The sequence below is a fragment of the Muntiacus reevesi genome, chromosome 5 (genome assembly GCF_963930625.1).
Source record: "Muntiacus reevesi chromosome 5, mMunRee1.1, whole genome shotgun sequence".
NCBI classification, from domain to species: Eukaryota; Metazoa; Chordata; class Mammalia; order Artiodactyla; family Cervidae; genus Muntiacus; species Muntiacus reevesi.
Window position 1 is genome coordinate 23,607,514 of NC_089253.1, and position 14,545 is coordinate 23,622,058.

A 14,545-nucleotide genomic window follows, 5' to 3' on the forward strand; every position below is an offset into this window, starting at 1 on the left:
TGAAAATGTAAAATTAAAGAGAGGCCTAAATATGGAAATTTGTAAATCTAAGGGGCAAGTTTATTAAATGACATGCTAACGACAATGATTTGGGTTTTAAAAACACATTCTTATCTGAGAACTTCTTGCAAAATAAAAGCAAAGCTCATGAACAGCTGCAGACAAAAAACATATCTAAATTAAGCCATGAAAGAGTTAGTGGACCACAGTTGAAGAAAACAGATGTACATCTCTACAATATATGATGCCTACATTGCTATAATGGTTTACAAGTTCATTAAACATCTGTGTCCAATTCTTCAAGGTACATTCTTTTTTTTGGGGGGGGGTTCTTTCTTGTTCAAAATACTTTTAAAAAGAAAAAAAAACACTATGCCATCGTTTAAATTTTAATTATTCTAATTTCTGCATCTCTACTGCTATATGTAAAAAAGAAAAAAAAAAAGAAAAGAAACTTCCAAAGTCAGGATTCTATGCAAGATATTTTAATTCTAAAATGCTGGTTCAAGAAAATGTGGCTTTAAAAATCATTGCTTAAACAACTTGGGTTTAAGTAGGAATATCTGAAAAAATGTTGGATGTATTTTAGGAAGCATACTTGCTTCTTGTTTAATTACGTAGTTAGAATTTTCCAGCATCCAGGCTCACAAATTCTAGTATATGTACCAAAGTTGGGAGAGGATCTACAATATATTATAAACGATACTGCCAAGCCACAAAGATGACTCTATCACCTGTAAGTTACAGAGTCTAATGCTCCCTCTAACGTGTAACAGATCTACTAGACACCAACCTCACTGATGTATACAAGGGAAGGCTGACAGCAAGATAATGCAAACTCTCAAATTACACCTTTGTGCAGAGAAAAAGAAATTTCTTAGCCATCACGTGCTGGACACATGTGGTTTTTCCCCTTTCTGAAGGGTTTCTGAAAGCATCTCAGTTGCAAAGAACGTACCCTTTTCATCTCAGGTTCCAGTGACTCAGTACTGCTTGCATGACACTGACTTCCTGATAGAGGCAGAGATCATTCCTGACCAAACCCCCAAAATAAAAAAGTACTGCAACAAGAGCCCAGGGTCAGGGTCACACAGTGGATGCTGGAATTATGAGAGGTTTCTCAGGTAGGAACTGGAGCCACAGAAGAAACAATTTCTGCCAGCAACACCACCAGGGGCAAAAAAAAAAAAAAAAAAAAAGAAAATGCCCTGGCTTCTCCTTTCGTAAATCTCCCATTAGTGTTTCTCATTAGATTCCCCAAGCCCAGCTGAAGTTGGCTGTCACAGGAGCTGAGAAAAAGCCACCTGCAGTGTTAGCCCTTCTCTATCAGACAGCAGAAAACAGAAGAAGGGTGTAAAATGAATCTTAGGGAAAATAAGCCCAAGATCAGCACACCTTTCAATAAAGTTTACATCATAATTGTGACAATCTTATAAATTCACTCAACCTAGCTAGGTTTTTGCTATTATACCAACTGGCTCTAAGATTTCAATTTCATATTAATATTTCTCTTGAGAGTCCCTTGGACTGCAAGGAGATCAAACCAGTCCAACCTAAAGGAAATCAGTCCTGAATATTCATTGGAAGGACTGATGATGAAGCTGAAACTCATATACTTTGGCCACCTGATGCGAAGAGCAGACTCACTGGGAAAGGCTCTGACGCTGAGAAAGACTGAGGGCAGGTGGAAAAGGGGATAACAGAGGACAAGATGGTTGGATGGTGTCACCAACTCAATGCGCATGTTTGAGCAAACTCCTGCAGACAGTGAAGGACAGGGAAGCCTGGTGTGCTGCAGTCCACGGGGTTGCAAAGAGTCAGACATTACTGAGTGACTGAATGACAATGAATACTTCTAGACAGTGTTTCAAGTTTCAAAATGAAAGTTCCTGAAACATCAACATCCAGAAGGATAATTCTGCTAGCCTGGTCAAGAACTATCACCTGGTTAACTGAGGTGACAGGAAATTTTAGTAAGGTCTATCTTTTATTTTGCTTACAGTGTAACTTGGGGTAATTTAAAAGATGCATTTCCCCCCAAAATAAAATGATCCTTAGAGAAATAAGCACATTAGGCAACACTTAGTACAAACTACTTAAAGCTGCTGTCAAGCAGACGCCTCAAATGCACTTTCTCCAAAGCACCTTTTTATAGTCTTTAAAGAGACGTTAGATTTTCAGTTATGTATAACTAAATTCATTCCTCCTCACTCAATTTTTAAGGGAAATCAGAGTACGGATACACATTACTTGGTTAAAGAAGAACAAGGGCATTGTGATCAAGAATTGTTAGAAGCCAACCTTAGCATTAAAAACTCAACATACTGTTTCAGATGCAAAAGAGTAACTGTTAACAACAGTGACTGTCACAGGCTCTGAACTGAAATCACAACATTAAATCTGAACATTTCAAAAGCGCCCTAATTCTAGCTATTTTGCTAGAATTGTTATTCATAATTTATAGATAATTATAAAGCAAAATTCATTCTTTTCAAGAAGCTTTGATAAATTCACTTAATTAAAATACAGGTATCAAATACAGTTTCTTTTTTTTTTCTTTCAAATACAGTTTCTTTAAAAAAAAAAACACCTTAACACTTTCCAAATGGTTATGCAGAACTACTATATACTTGTCTTAATAGAAGTGGCATACCAACAGGTCAAATCAGTTGACAAATACCATTTTTACTTTATAGACACTTTATAAATACTTTGGCCTTGATTTAGGGTTTTAAAAGCAAATTATAAAGTTATATAATAATATACATTTATTTCATTATTTTAATAATGCCAATAAATACTATTTTATGTGGTATAGGTGGAAAAGGAAATGGCAACCCACTCCAGTATTCTTGCCTGAAGAATCCCATGGACGGAGGAGCCTGGTAGGCTACAGTCCAAGGGGTCGCAAAGAGTCAGACAAAACTGAGCGACTTCACTTCAATAACTCACGGAGAAGGCAATGGCAACCCACTCCAGTACTCTTGCCTGGAAAATCCCATGGACGGAGGAGCCTGGTAGGCTGCAGTCCATGGGGTCACTAGGAGTGGACACGACTGAGTGACTTCACCTTCACTTTACGTGGTATAGGACACATGACCAAAGGAATCAGAAAGATAGGCTATTCAGTATGACAACAACAATAGCAACATCACATTATTTTGACATGAACAGTCTTAATAAATCCTTGAAGAATCCTTGTAGGATTTAGGTCTCAACAAATCTAGAAAGTAGTATTATGACTTTAAAATTTAAAAAGATAATTTATTCTCTTCTTAAAGATTACAAATTGCCAGTAAGTAAGTGCCACTGCAGAATAAACCACCATAAAAAGACTGTAGCTATTTTTAAAATAATGCCACCATTCTGCCATTTATCAAATATAATAAAATGCAGAACACCTGCTACTTTATTCATTGCCTTTAAAAAAAATTAATAGTAGTTTTGTGTGCAAACACTTACCATCCACTCGGATATAATAACATCCACTTTTTCTACAGGAAGACGAACTTCTTCAATTTTTCCTTTTATTAGTGTAATAGTATCTTCAAGTTTATTTAATCTGAAAAATGCCATAATGGATAAATTAAAACAAATTCTGAAAACTAGTCAAACTACAAAAATTCTTGGCTACTGTTCTTATTACTTTATAGAACTCAAAGTATGTTTTTTCAAAGTTTTATTTCCCGGCATTATAATCACTCTTTGGTCACTTCATGAACCCCCAAGAATGTTTGTGGTTAATACCACAATACAGCTGAACCAGTGTTTAAAAGTACAGCATGAAAAGAAACTCAAATGCTATTAAGAATGCATGTCAATAAAGTTAAAAAGAAAATTTTTTTTAAAGGGAGAGGTGGAAACAGACCAGACAACGAAAGTATATTTTAAAGGGAAGTAGTTTGCCATAGCAGAGAGTTAGGGCCAGAAGCTTTATGCTGAATTCCAGGTCCTCTAGCACTTGTCAGCTAAGTGATTTTCCACAAATTATGTAACATCTCACTGAGTCTGAAATCGTGTGTAAAACAGAAATAGATACCTTCCCAAACTATTAACACTTCTATTAACAGTCTATTATGAGGATGAGATATTTGTGAAAGCTATGTGCACATCCTCAAGCACTATATAACAGCAAGGTATTATCATGAATAACAATATATTACATGTTACATAAACTTGAAACTTTCCTCCAATCATAAATTATTTAACTTTGTCCAAGAACATTCATTAGATAGTTTTATATTTTTATATGCTTGGTCATAAGATTAGCATAAGAAAGGGCAGGAGTTTGGGATTAGCAGATACAAACTGCTACATATAAAATAGATACAAACAAGGTCCTACTGAATAGCACAGAGAACTATATTCGATATCTTATAATAAACCATAATGGAAAAGAATATATATATATGTATAACTGATTCACTTTGCTGTACACCAGGAACTAATACAGCACTGTAAACCATGTCAAATTTAAAAATTAAAAATACATAATAAAATATTAAGCACCTTAATACTTTTACTGTGGTAATAACTTACTTATAGTTTATTTCTGATATCTATATTCATAAACATATTACTAGGGAACATGAAAAGTCTTGATCCTTCATTTCCAATTCTTGTATCTTTCATTGCCTTGTTCCATTGTCCAGGATCTCCTTTACAGCGTTGAATAGAAAAGATGACGGCAAGTGTCCCTGTCCTGTTCCTGAAGTTAAAACTTTCAAAACTTCATCAAGTTGTGGGCTGTAGTTTTTGTTTCTGGAGATACACTGTATCATGTTATCATATAACACATTCTAATTCTAGTCTGCTAAGAGTTTAATATATAGACCGAAAGGATATGGAATTTTATCAAACTTTCTTTCCTGAGATACATTAATGAATTTTTCTGGTTAATTTTCTCAAATTTAACCAAACTTGTATTCCTGGGATAAACTTTACCTTCCAATATATTGCTCAATAGGCTTCCCCGATAGCTCAGAAGGTAAAGAATCTGCTTGCAATGTAGGTCAGAAGGTAAAGAATCTGCTTGCAATGTAGGAGACCCGGGTAGGGAAGATCCCCTGAAGAAGGGCAAGGCAACCCACTCCAGTATCCTTGCCCGGAGAAGTCCATGGACAGAGGAGCCTGGTGGGCTACAGTCCAAGGGGGTTGCAAGAGTCAGACTCAGCTGAGCAACTCAGCACACACTGCACACTTAAGTTTTCTGATAGTTTGAATAGGATGTTCCGCATATATGTTCATAAAGGATTGACCTGGAAGTTTCTGTTCTGCCTTAGTAGAGTTCTGGTATAAAGGTTATACTGGCCTCATATGGAAGCTTGATTCCTGACAAAGATGACAGTACAAAGTAGAGGGGGAAAAATGGTCTTTGGAACAACTGGGTCATTTTTAAACAAATTAATACTACTAGTACTGCTACTAAGTTTTGAAAAGCTGGACTACTACCTCATACCATACACAAAAACAATGCCAAGTAGATTACAAATCTAAATATTAAAAAAAGATATATAAAATTTTACACAAGAATATAGGAAAACACCTCCATAAGGATTTTTACCCAATTCACATATAGTGGTAACCATAAACAATGATGATGATACATGAAAACTGAGAATCTCAGTACATCAAAAGATACTTGAAGAGAGTAAAAAAGCAAGATAGAAGAATTTTTTCATTACATTAACCTTACAAACATTTCGAACACACACACAGAATAAAGACTGTCTACAAATAAATAAGAAAAAGGCCCAACTCAATGGAAACCTGAACAAAAGACATAAACACATATTTCACAGAATAGGAAATCCAAATGCCAATAATCACAGGAAAAAGTGCTCAGTCACATTGACAATCACAGAAATGCAAATTTAAATATCAATGAGACACTGCCACACAACCAACTGGAAAAAATTCTTAATGGTAGGCAATACCAACCTGAACAGTTATATACTATTGGTAGAAGTATAAACTGGTACTACCACTTTGGAAAGTAGTCTGGCAATACCGAGAAAATCTGAAGATATATATTCCCTAAAGTCTGAAATATTTTGTAAATATATACCCCACAGATGTGTACCAGGCACATGGACAAAAAGGTTCATAACAAAATCATTCTAAATAGACCTAAACTGGAAAACACAAAAATTCCCGTCAAGAATAGAAAAGATAAATTGGGATATACTAATCAATGCCATTCTATATAACAATAAACATGAATGAACACTAAAAATAATGTTGAACAAAACAAGCTAGACAAAAATAATGCAATAAATGATTAAAGTGAAATATAAAGCAATATTAAGGAAGTGATTACTACAAAAGCCAGGATGGTCATTACCTCAATCAAGCAGGGAGAGAGGGGGACCGGGATGGGGAATACATGTAACTCTATGGCTGATTCATATCAATGTATGACAAAAACCACTGAAAAATAAAAAATTAAAAAAAAAAAAAAAAAGCAGGGAGAGCATCTTACTGAGAAAGGACAGATGGAGATGGGAGGAAATCTAAAGTGCTGGAAATATTCTCTTTCCTATTACTTATTTGCACTTATGTTACCACATAATTTATGTGCTATGTACTTTTTAATATGTATATTTCACACAAAGGTTAAAAAGGATGCTTATATATCATATCCGAGCTTTTTAAAAGAGGTATTTAATAAAATTCTCTATAATGGAATTGCTGTAGTTGATTACATTTACTGAACTATTCTATTAAGGTTTAACAATTACAAACACTTCAAAAGAAACAAAGAGCAATCTTCTTAGAAGATCAAAATGTTCCTAGTGCCTTAGAAATATTTTCAGGATGCTCATGCTGAAACAAGACATGTCCTGTAAAAGGCCATCTGCTCAGGCTGTTTATTGTCTGCTACAAGTCATAATCCTATCTGCCTCAGTAATTACTTGTTGGAATATAAATACAACTGGAAAGATTAAGATTTCAGGGAATATATAGAAAAAAGACAAAAGGCCATAATTCCCAGTGATTCTGTATTAAAACATTGCAACACAGACGTGATTCTCAGAGATAATCCCTTTTATGAGCCTGCTCATCTTAATTACCACCTGATTTTACCGTTCATGGAAAAAAAAACTATAGATTTTTACTTACTTTTCTTCTCTCAAGAGGCCAATCACTGAACATTACTTTAACATAAAAGCATTCCAAATGAGTTCTATCTCTGAAAACACCTGCTCAAAAACTAGCATGGCTTTAATTCTCAGAAATACAACACCATAATATAAAGGGTATGTTAAGTAAGTCTCTTAACTAATCCAATAAACACTGAAATTAATTTTCTGAGTGAATATTTTGTTAGAGCAATAATCACTATCCTATATTATTTCCTATCTCAAAAGCAGAAATTTAACTTTTATTTCATGATACAGAGGCATCATCACGAGTAATTATCTGATACTGGGCTTACAGAGATAAGAGAGAGTCCGTGCACTTAAGAACATGGTCTAAGGCATTCAGAAGGGTAAAGAACACAGGCTTCATAGAAGCTAATATAATAAGACCTTAACTGAGTGACATTCGAGTTTAACCAGAAAAAGACAGAGTATCCATAAAGATATATATGAATATGGGTGTAAAGGAGGGTGCCTCATCTCTGTATGCACAAACTGCCTGCATGTATATGTGTGTGTATGGAAGACAAATCGCAAATCTGAAGAGCTATAAATAGTTTAGTATGATCAGAGCAACAAGAGGCAGCATGTAGTGACAAAGCTGGGAGGCAGTCAGAGGTAATGCTAAGGAGTCTAGTTTTTAGAGGCAATGAGGAGCCATTTCAGGATTTTTAGAATGAGAAAACAGGATCAAATTTGTAATGTACTTCTGCCCAATGCAATTTTGATTAAAAAAGACACAGTCTAGGTTCTAAGGAAGAACATGGTCTAGCAGGGAAACAGACGTGTAAACAGCATAAAGTACCACCAAGTGTTCATACAATGAACATCTTATCAATTAAATGGCATTTAAAGTTGGTGACAAAATGACTATAAAATTCAGCTAGAAGAATACCTAGGTGATAATTATTTTTTCAAAATGCATGTGGGGGTGGGGTGGGGGGAATACCGTGATACAAAAATATACAAGGCATAATATTATTTTGTTTTCAGTTCACTATGGCACCCAAACATACATGCTTCTCCTATTCCCCAAGCATTCTGAAATGACAATAAAGTAATACAAAATGTAGTAAATTGATAAATGCATAGAGATTTTAGATGGCAATATCAAAGAACCAAAAATACAATTCAGCGGAGGCAAAAAGGGCAATCAAATCATTTTGGTAAACTTGTGAGGAAGGATCCAGTTCAGTGCTCAGTGCACACATCAGAGAAGACTAAAGGGCTGCCCAGAACAGATCCCTCTCTTTTCTTCTGAGGCAGATAACAGAAAACATATGCCAATTACCTTTATCAAGTGTATTTCATGAGCTGTCTCCCTCCCAAATATATAATTTCTGTTTATAGGCATGTAGCTAAACACTGAGGACATTTACTGTTTAAAGTTAGCAATAGCTTAGCTTCTGATAAAATGGAAAAAAAAAAGGTTAGAGAATAATGCGAATTCAAGCAGAAAGATAATGGGTTTTTAGCAAGCTTTGAATATTTCACATCCTGGGTCTTGAAAATCCATTCACTGATTCAACAAGTATTTACACTGAATACCTGCGTGCCTGGTACCCTTCCAGATGGCTGGGGTATGTCCATGAAGAAGAGAAAAATCACTGTCTAACCTTGGGGAGCTGATATTCTAGTAAAGCTTACATTGTCATGTGATAAGTCTTTAAAAAGCCTTACCAAAGTGCTGATAGTGAGATCTCATACCAGGGTCAGAGGTAACTTTTAGTTTCTCCATTTTCCTCTCACATCCTCCCAACACAAAAACAACTTTTTACTCCCTTCCCTCCTTTATTTAAAAGAGAAGAGAGCTGGTAGGGAAATCAACCTGGCCACACTGAGAGAGAGATGACAGAGAGCCAAATAACTGAGCTGCTACTGCTAAATCACTTCAGTCATGTCTGACTCTGTGGGACCCCATCCCTGGGATTCTCCAGGCAAGGACACTGGAGTGGGTTGCCATTTCCTTCTCCAATGCATTAAAGTGAAAAGTGAAAGTGAAGTCGCTCAGTCATGTCCGACTCTTCGCGACCCCATGGACTGCAGCCTACCAGGCTCCTCCGTCCATGGGATTTTCCAGGCAAGAGTACTGGAGTAGGGTGCCTTCTCTGAATAACTGAGCTACTTATGTGCAAATGCATTAATTCAGGTAAATATATAAAAAAATACAAGAATGTGAATGAAGGCATAGATTTAAGTTACATCAACAAGTAGAAGAAGGATGGATTTGAGAAACAGCAAGGATTCTCATGAGGACTCTATCTCCAGTAAGTCTGCTGGTAAGAGAAGGAAAGGTCAAGTATCAGCCTCAGGTTTTCGATTTTAATCTGTGAGAAGAATTAATGCAGGTCTGTTCCCTTGGTTCGTATCTCTGTAACCATGGCAATTCTTGATCAAACCCTAGAAATAAAACTCCTGAACATTCTTATATCTACTGGTTAATGATGCTACTCGATACACCTGAAGGTGTGCTGCTGCTAAGTTGCGTCAGTTGAGTCTGACTCTGTGCGACCCCACAGACAGTAGCCCACCAGGCTCCGCTGTCCCTGGGATTCTCCAGGCAAGAACACTGGAGTGGGTTGCCATTTCCTTCTCCAATACATGAAAGTGAAAACTGAAAGTGAAGTTGCTGTTGTGTCCAACTCTTTGCGACCCCATGGACTGCAGTCTACCAGGCTTCTCCGTCCATGGGATTTTCCATGCAAGAGTACTGGAACGGGGTTGCCATTGCCTTCTCCACCTGAACATGTGAACCAAGACAAATCAGGAGAACAGCATGTGTCAAGTTAACAGGAAGATTCCTGGTATGCACCTGGCATCTGACACCACTGCACAATGGCTGATCACACAGCGGTCATGTGCCTATGCCACCAGTTCTCTTTGAGAACCATAAACTCTTAAGACTCAAACTTCCTTGGGTTGAGGCATCTCTTGAGAGTCTCTGAGGTTCACAGCTAGAGGGAAAAGCACATCTTGCGCGACCCTTGCAGAGAAGAAAGGATTTTGTGGGAGCCTGTATGTGACCTCTTTACTGTTATCTTTTCTTTGCTGTCCCTGGACTGTATTCTTTGCTATAATAAATCTTAGCAGTGAAGCTGTGAATACAACTTTATACTGAATCATGTGAGTTCTTCCCGTCAATCACTGAACTAGTAGGTAGTTATGGGGTCCCCAAGACAGGACCATTGAGTAGACAGGAAATTAAGGAGGTGGCAGGATGTGAGAAAAACAGAATTTAGTTTCCATGTAAACCATCTTAATCACCTTCATTAGAAGACTTCTGAGCAGCGAATTGTTTTTAACCATTTTTATCCTCATCGCTGGTTCAAAGTTTCCTTCAGTTTTCACTTACTCTTTTATTATTTCTATTAAATTTAGAGGACTTCCTGGTTGTTCAGCAGTTAAGAATACGTCTGCCAGGACAGGAATAGAGATTCAGACAGAACAGACTTATGGACACAGTGGGGGAAGGAGAGGGAGGGACGAATTGAGAGAGTAGCACCGAAATATACACATTACTGTGTGTGTAAAACAGGTAACTCATGGGAAGTGCTGTACTGCGCAAGGGGTCCACCTGGTGCTCTGTGACAACCTAGAGGGCTGGGATGGGGTAGGAGGTGGGAGGGAGGTTCAAGAAGGAGGGGACATGTGTATACCAGTGGCTGATGCAGGGAGAAACCAACACCACACTGTAAAGCAGAGTTAACCTCTAATTTAAAAAAAAAAAAAAAAAAGAATCCACCTGCCAACGCTGTTAACATGGGTTCGATCCCTGGTCTGGGAAGATTCCGCATGCCATGGAGCACCTAAGTCTGTGCACCACAGTAGCTAAGCTTACACTCTAGAGCCCGCAAGCAACTACTGAAGCTAGCGCACTCTACAACAGAAGCTACCACCTCGGCGAAGAGCAGCCCCCACTTGCTGCAACTAGACAGCGCCTGCACGCGGCATCAGAGACCCGGCACAGCTAAAAATAAATAAATGAACAAAAATAATGAATTTAGAAACAAGATATGACAGACTATCTCTTACTTCAAGAATATATCCTGGTATATTTTGTGATCTTGTTCCAAATCTTACATATACCACCACTATCTTTAAATTCATTGTGTTAAGTTACTAAGTGCCTAAAAACATTAAGAAGATAAAGCTCTTGTCCTAGAATCTAGAGAAGAACACTTACATGAATATGACAACAGATCTAGGCATAAAAATGAAACAGAATTGTTTCATTTTTAACAGTATTCTAGGCACAGGTAATAAAAGTTTGCATCTTTAAAGTCACTGAGATTGAAAGTACTGCATTATAGTCATATAACAGATCAACCTTCTTATGAAAACTTTGCAAAAACATCCAAAAATCTGAATAATGAGCTTTCCACGGCAGAGTCAATGAGAAGCCAAAGGCAGTCAGAAGTAAAGGTAAATATTACCAGAAGCTACCTCTGCTTCCTCAGGGTGAACACTGGATATGATCACCTGACAACTGAATAGCTTTGCTATCCTTAGGATGTTTACGCTTCTGGAATGATCACTCACCTTAAAGTGACAGCAAGAAAAGAAACAGTTTCTCATTCCTCCCATGTATTACTTTGAGTTCTATTTGCCCCTGCTAACAAAACATCTTTCATTTCTTTAGAAATGTTATATCTCCTTTTTAAATAAAAGAGATAAAATTATTTTATCATCTTTTTGAGTACAATTCAAGGATTGTTAAGTTGAATATGTTTAAAAGAATATGAAACATGTAATTATTCATCTTTTATGTATGGCAGAAACCAACACAATTCTATAGAACAATTATCCTCCAATTAAAAATAAATACATTTAAAAACAAAACAAATCCCCTTTCAATCAGTTTGACTTAAAAAAGCCAGTGGTAGATTTTGTTGGTTGAAATCTAGTTTCATGACTGGTAAAATACAAATTTTTTCCTACCCAGAGCTGGGGGGGGGGGGGCGGCAACGGACACTATCCATCTTTTAGAATTTAAAGTATTTTCTTATAGATGTAAACTTAGGGAGTTTTACAGAAATCCTGCTGTGTACAAATTTCTGGCAGCAAAAGAAGTCTCAGAATTGCTAATGACAATTCACAGCCTGCTAATCAGAAGAGCTGCTTTCATTGATTGATAATGGTTCTAGAAAGCTCCAGTGCAATAATAGACAAGTATAAGAGAAGCTGAGAGTAGATTTCAAGGGAGGAGAGTGAATACATAATAAAGCTGACTAAAGCTTGAAACTTTATGGTATAAAAGAATAGAGATCATGAAACAGAATAAAGAAAAGAGAGTCAGCATATGTTGGTGGGATAGTGGCAAGAAATGATCATTTCAGAAACATAACCAATCAAATGTAAAGTACTACTGGAGGCACTGGTGCCAAATCAAACATATCACTATAATTATCTATTAATATTATCATAATCACTACTAACATTTAGTAAGCAGTTACATGTCAACCGGGCTTCTCCGGTGGCTCAGACTGTAAAGGATCCGCCTGCAGTGCAGGAGACCTGGGTTCAATTCCTGGGTTGGTAAGAGCCCCTGGGGAACGGAACGGCTACCCACTGCCAGCATTCTGGCCTGGAGAAATCCACGGACGGAGGAGCCTGGGGTCCACGGGGTCACATTTGAGTCCATGGCGTCGCAGAGAGTCGGACATAACCGAGCAACTTTCACTTCACTACATGTCAGCCACTTTGCGAAGCACTATAAGTGAATTCAATCTTTGTAACAATCTTGTGAGACAGATACTACCATCAACCTCACTTTATAAACGAAGAAACCAGGGTTAAAGAAGTTAAGCAATTTACCCATTATCATAAAGCTAGTCAAAAAGCCGAAGTTAGAAATCAAGTCACATGGTTCTATATGCTGAGATAAGTATGCTATTCTGCTTTCTCATCTGGTAGAAAAATGGGCCAGAAAGTGCTGCAGACATTAACAATAAACTGTTTCATGAAAATTCTTCTATAGATACATCCACAAACAGAATAACAGAGGTTATTTTATCCACAGTATAAATTTCAAGTTTTTGAATGGAAAAAGACGAAGAGATACTATGAACATTACGGAAATAACAATCTTATCTTTTCACGATATAAAAACGGCAAAGTAGAACATCTCTGAAGAAAAGTATAATGTTGGCTCATCCAAAACAAAAAGGTCTAATATTCAAACGCTATAGGTTCTAAGTAAAGCAAACTACTGGCCACAACAAAATATGTGCCCTCTGAGCAGTGCAATGGAGACAGAGCATAGTAAACTGGCTGTCAGGATCAACTATGGGATCCAATCCTGGCAGTACTACAAATAAATTGATGTGTTCTCCATGTCTCAATTTCTTAATCTCTACTAAAAAAATATTATTATACTGTTTTTGTACCTACCTCAAAAAAAAAATTCAATAGGAAGTACTAAGTTAATGTTAGCAACTTTTATTATTAAGTTAAAGTACCTAAAAATGAATGCTAAGTCATTTTCAATAAATGCTCTCATGTAAAATTTCTATATATTCCAGCACGAAATTTTATACACAAAGAATCTGAATATAATCATTGTAAAAATGTATTTCTAAAACGTCACTAGGAATTAGGGCTTCTGTGAAATAAAATGAAAATCAAATGAGTGGTATCACCATCCTTTTCTTCCACAGAGGATAAAATGAGAATACACTGGACCGTCCTGGTGGTGCAGTGGTTAGGAATCCGCCTGCCAATGCAGGGAACATGGGTTCAATCCCTGGACAGGGTAGATCCCACATGCCACGGGGCAGCTAATCCCATGCACCTCAACTACTGAGCCCAAGCTCTAGAGCCTACAAGCACCAATTACAGATCCCAAAACCTAGAGGCCATGCTCCACAAGAGAAGCCATCACACCACAACAAAGAGCAGACCCCACTCAATACAACTAAAGTCGGCATACAGCAACAAATACTCCGAGCAGTCAAAAATAAGCAATTTTTTAAAATTATTGTTAAAAAAAAAAATAAGAGCACATCTAGTCTCATAGAAATAAAAAATGACAAATATATAAATGTACATGGGTCTTCCATATTTCTAATAGAAATATCTTACCATAACCTAACTATCAACAATAAATTTTGTTAATTTACGTAAAACAATCTCTTCTTTGGGATAGCAGTTCTCACACCTGTTTGGAAAGCAAGGTACAAGCAAGAGAGGGTGTTATTTAAGGAACCCGCAAAATGATGATGTTATAGTTAATGGTAACAAAAGAACTAAAAAATTTTACCAGATTATGGAATTGTATACACATATGCAACACATATGCATATTCTGCATTAAGAAAAAAATAACCACCAGCATCTATGAAAAAATCTAAGCAAGAGCAATGTCATTTTTTCATTAACATTCATTTGGTGCTTGTTAATAGTAAC

At 36.8% G+C, this 14,545-nt stretch overlaps 1 protein-coding gene across 2 annotated transcripts in view; it reads right to left on the bottom strand.

Annotated features, from left to right (window-relative positions):
- PRMT3 (protein arginine methyltransferase 3) overlaps positions 1–14,545 on the bottom strand; it is a 124,188-nt gene that overhangs the window by 79,168 nt on the left and 30,475 nt on the right. For both annotated transcript variants that reach the window (XM_065937233.1, XM_065937234.1), the window contains exon 10: positions 3,463–3,562. In XM_065937233.1, the coding sequence (XP_065793305.1) occupies positions 3,463–3,562 (100 nt within the window). The remainder of the gene's footprint in view (positions 1–3,462; positions 3,563–14,545) is intronic.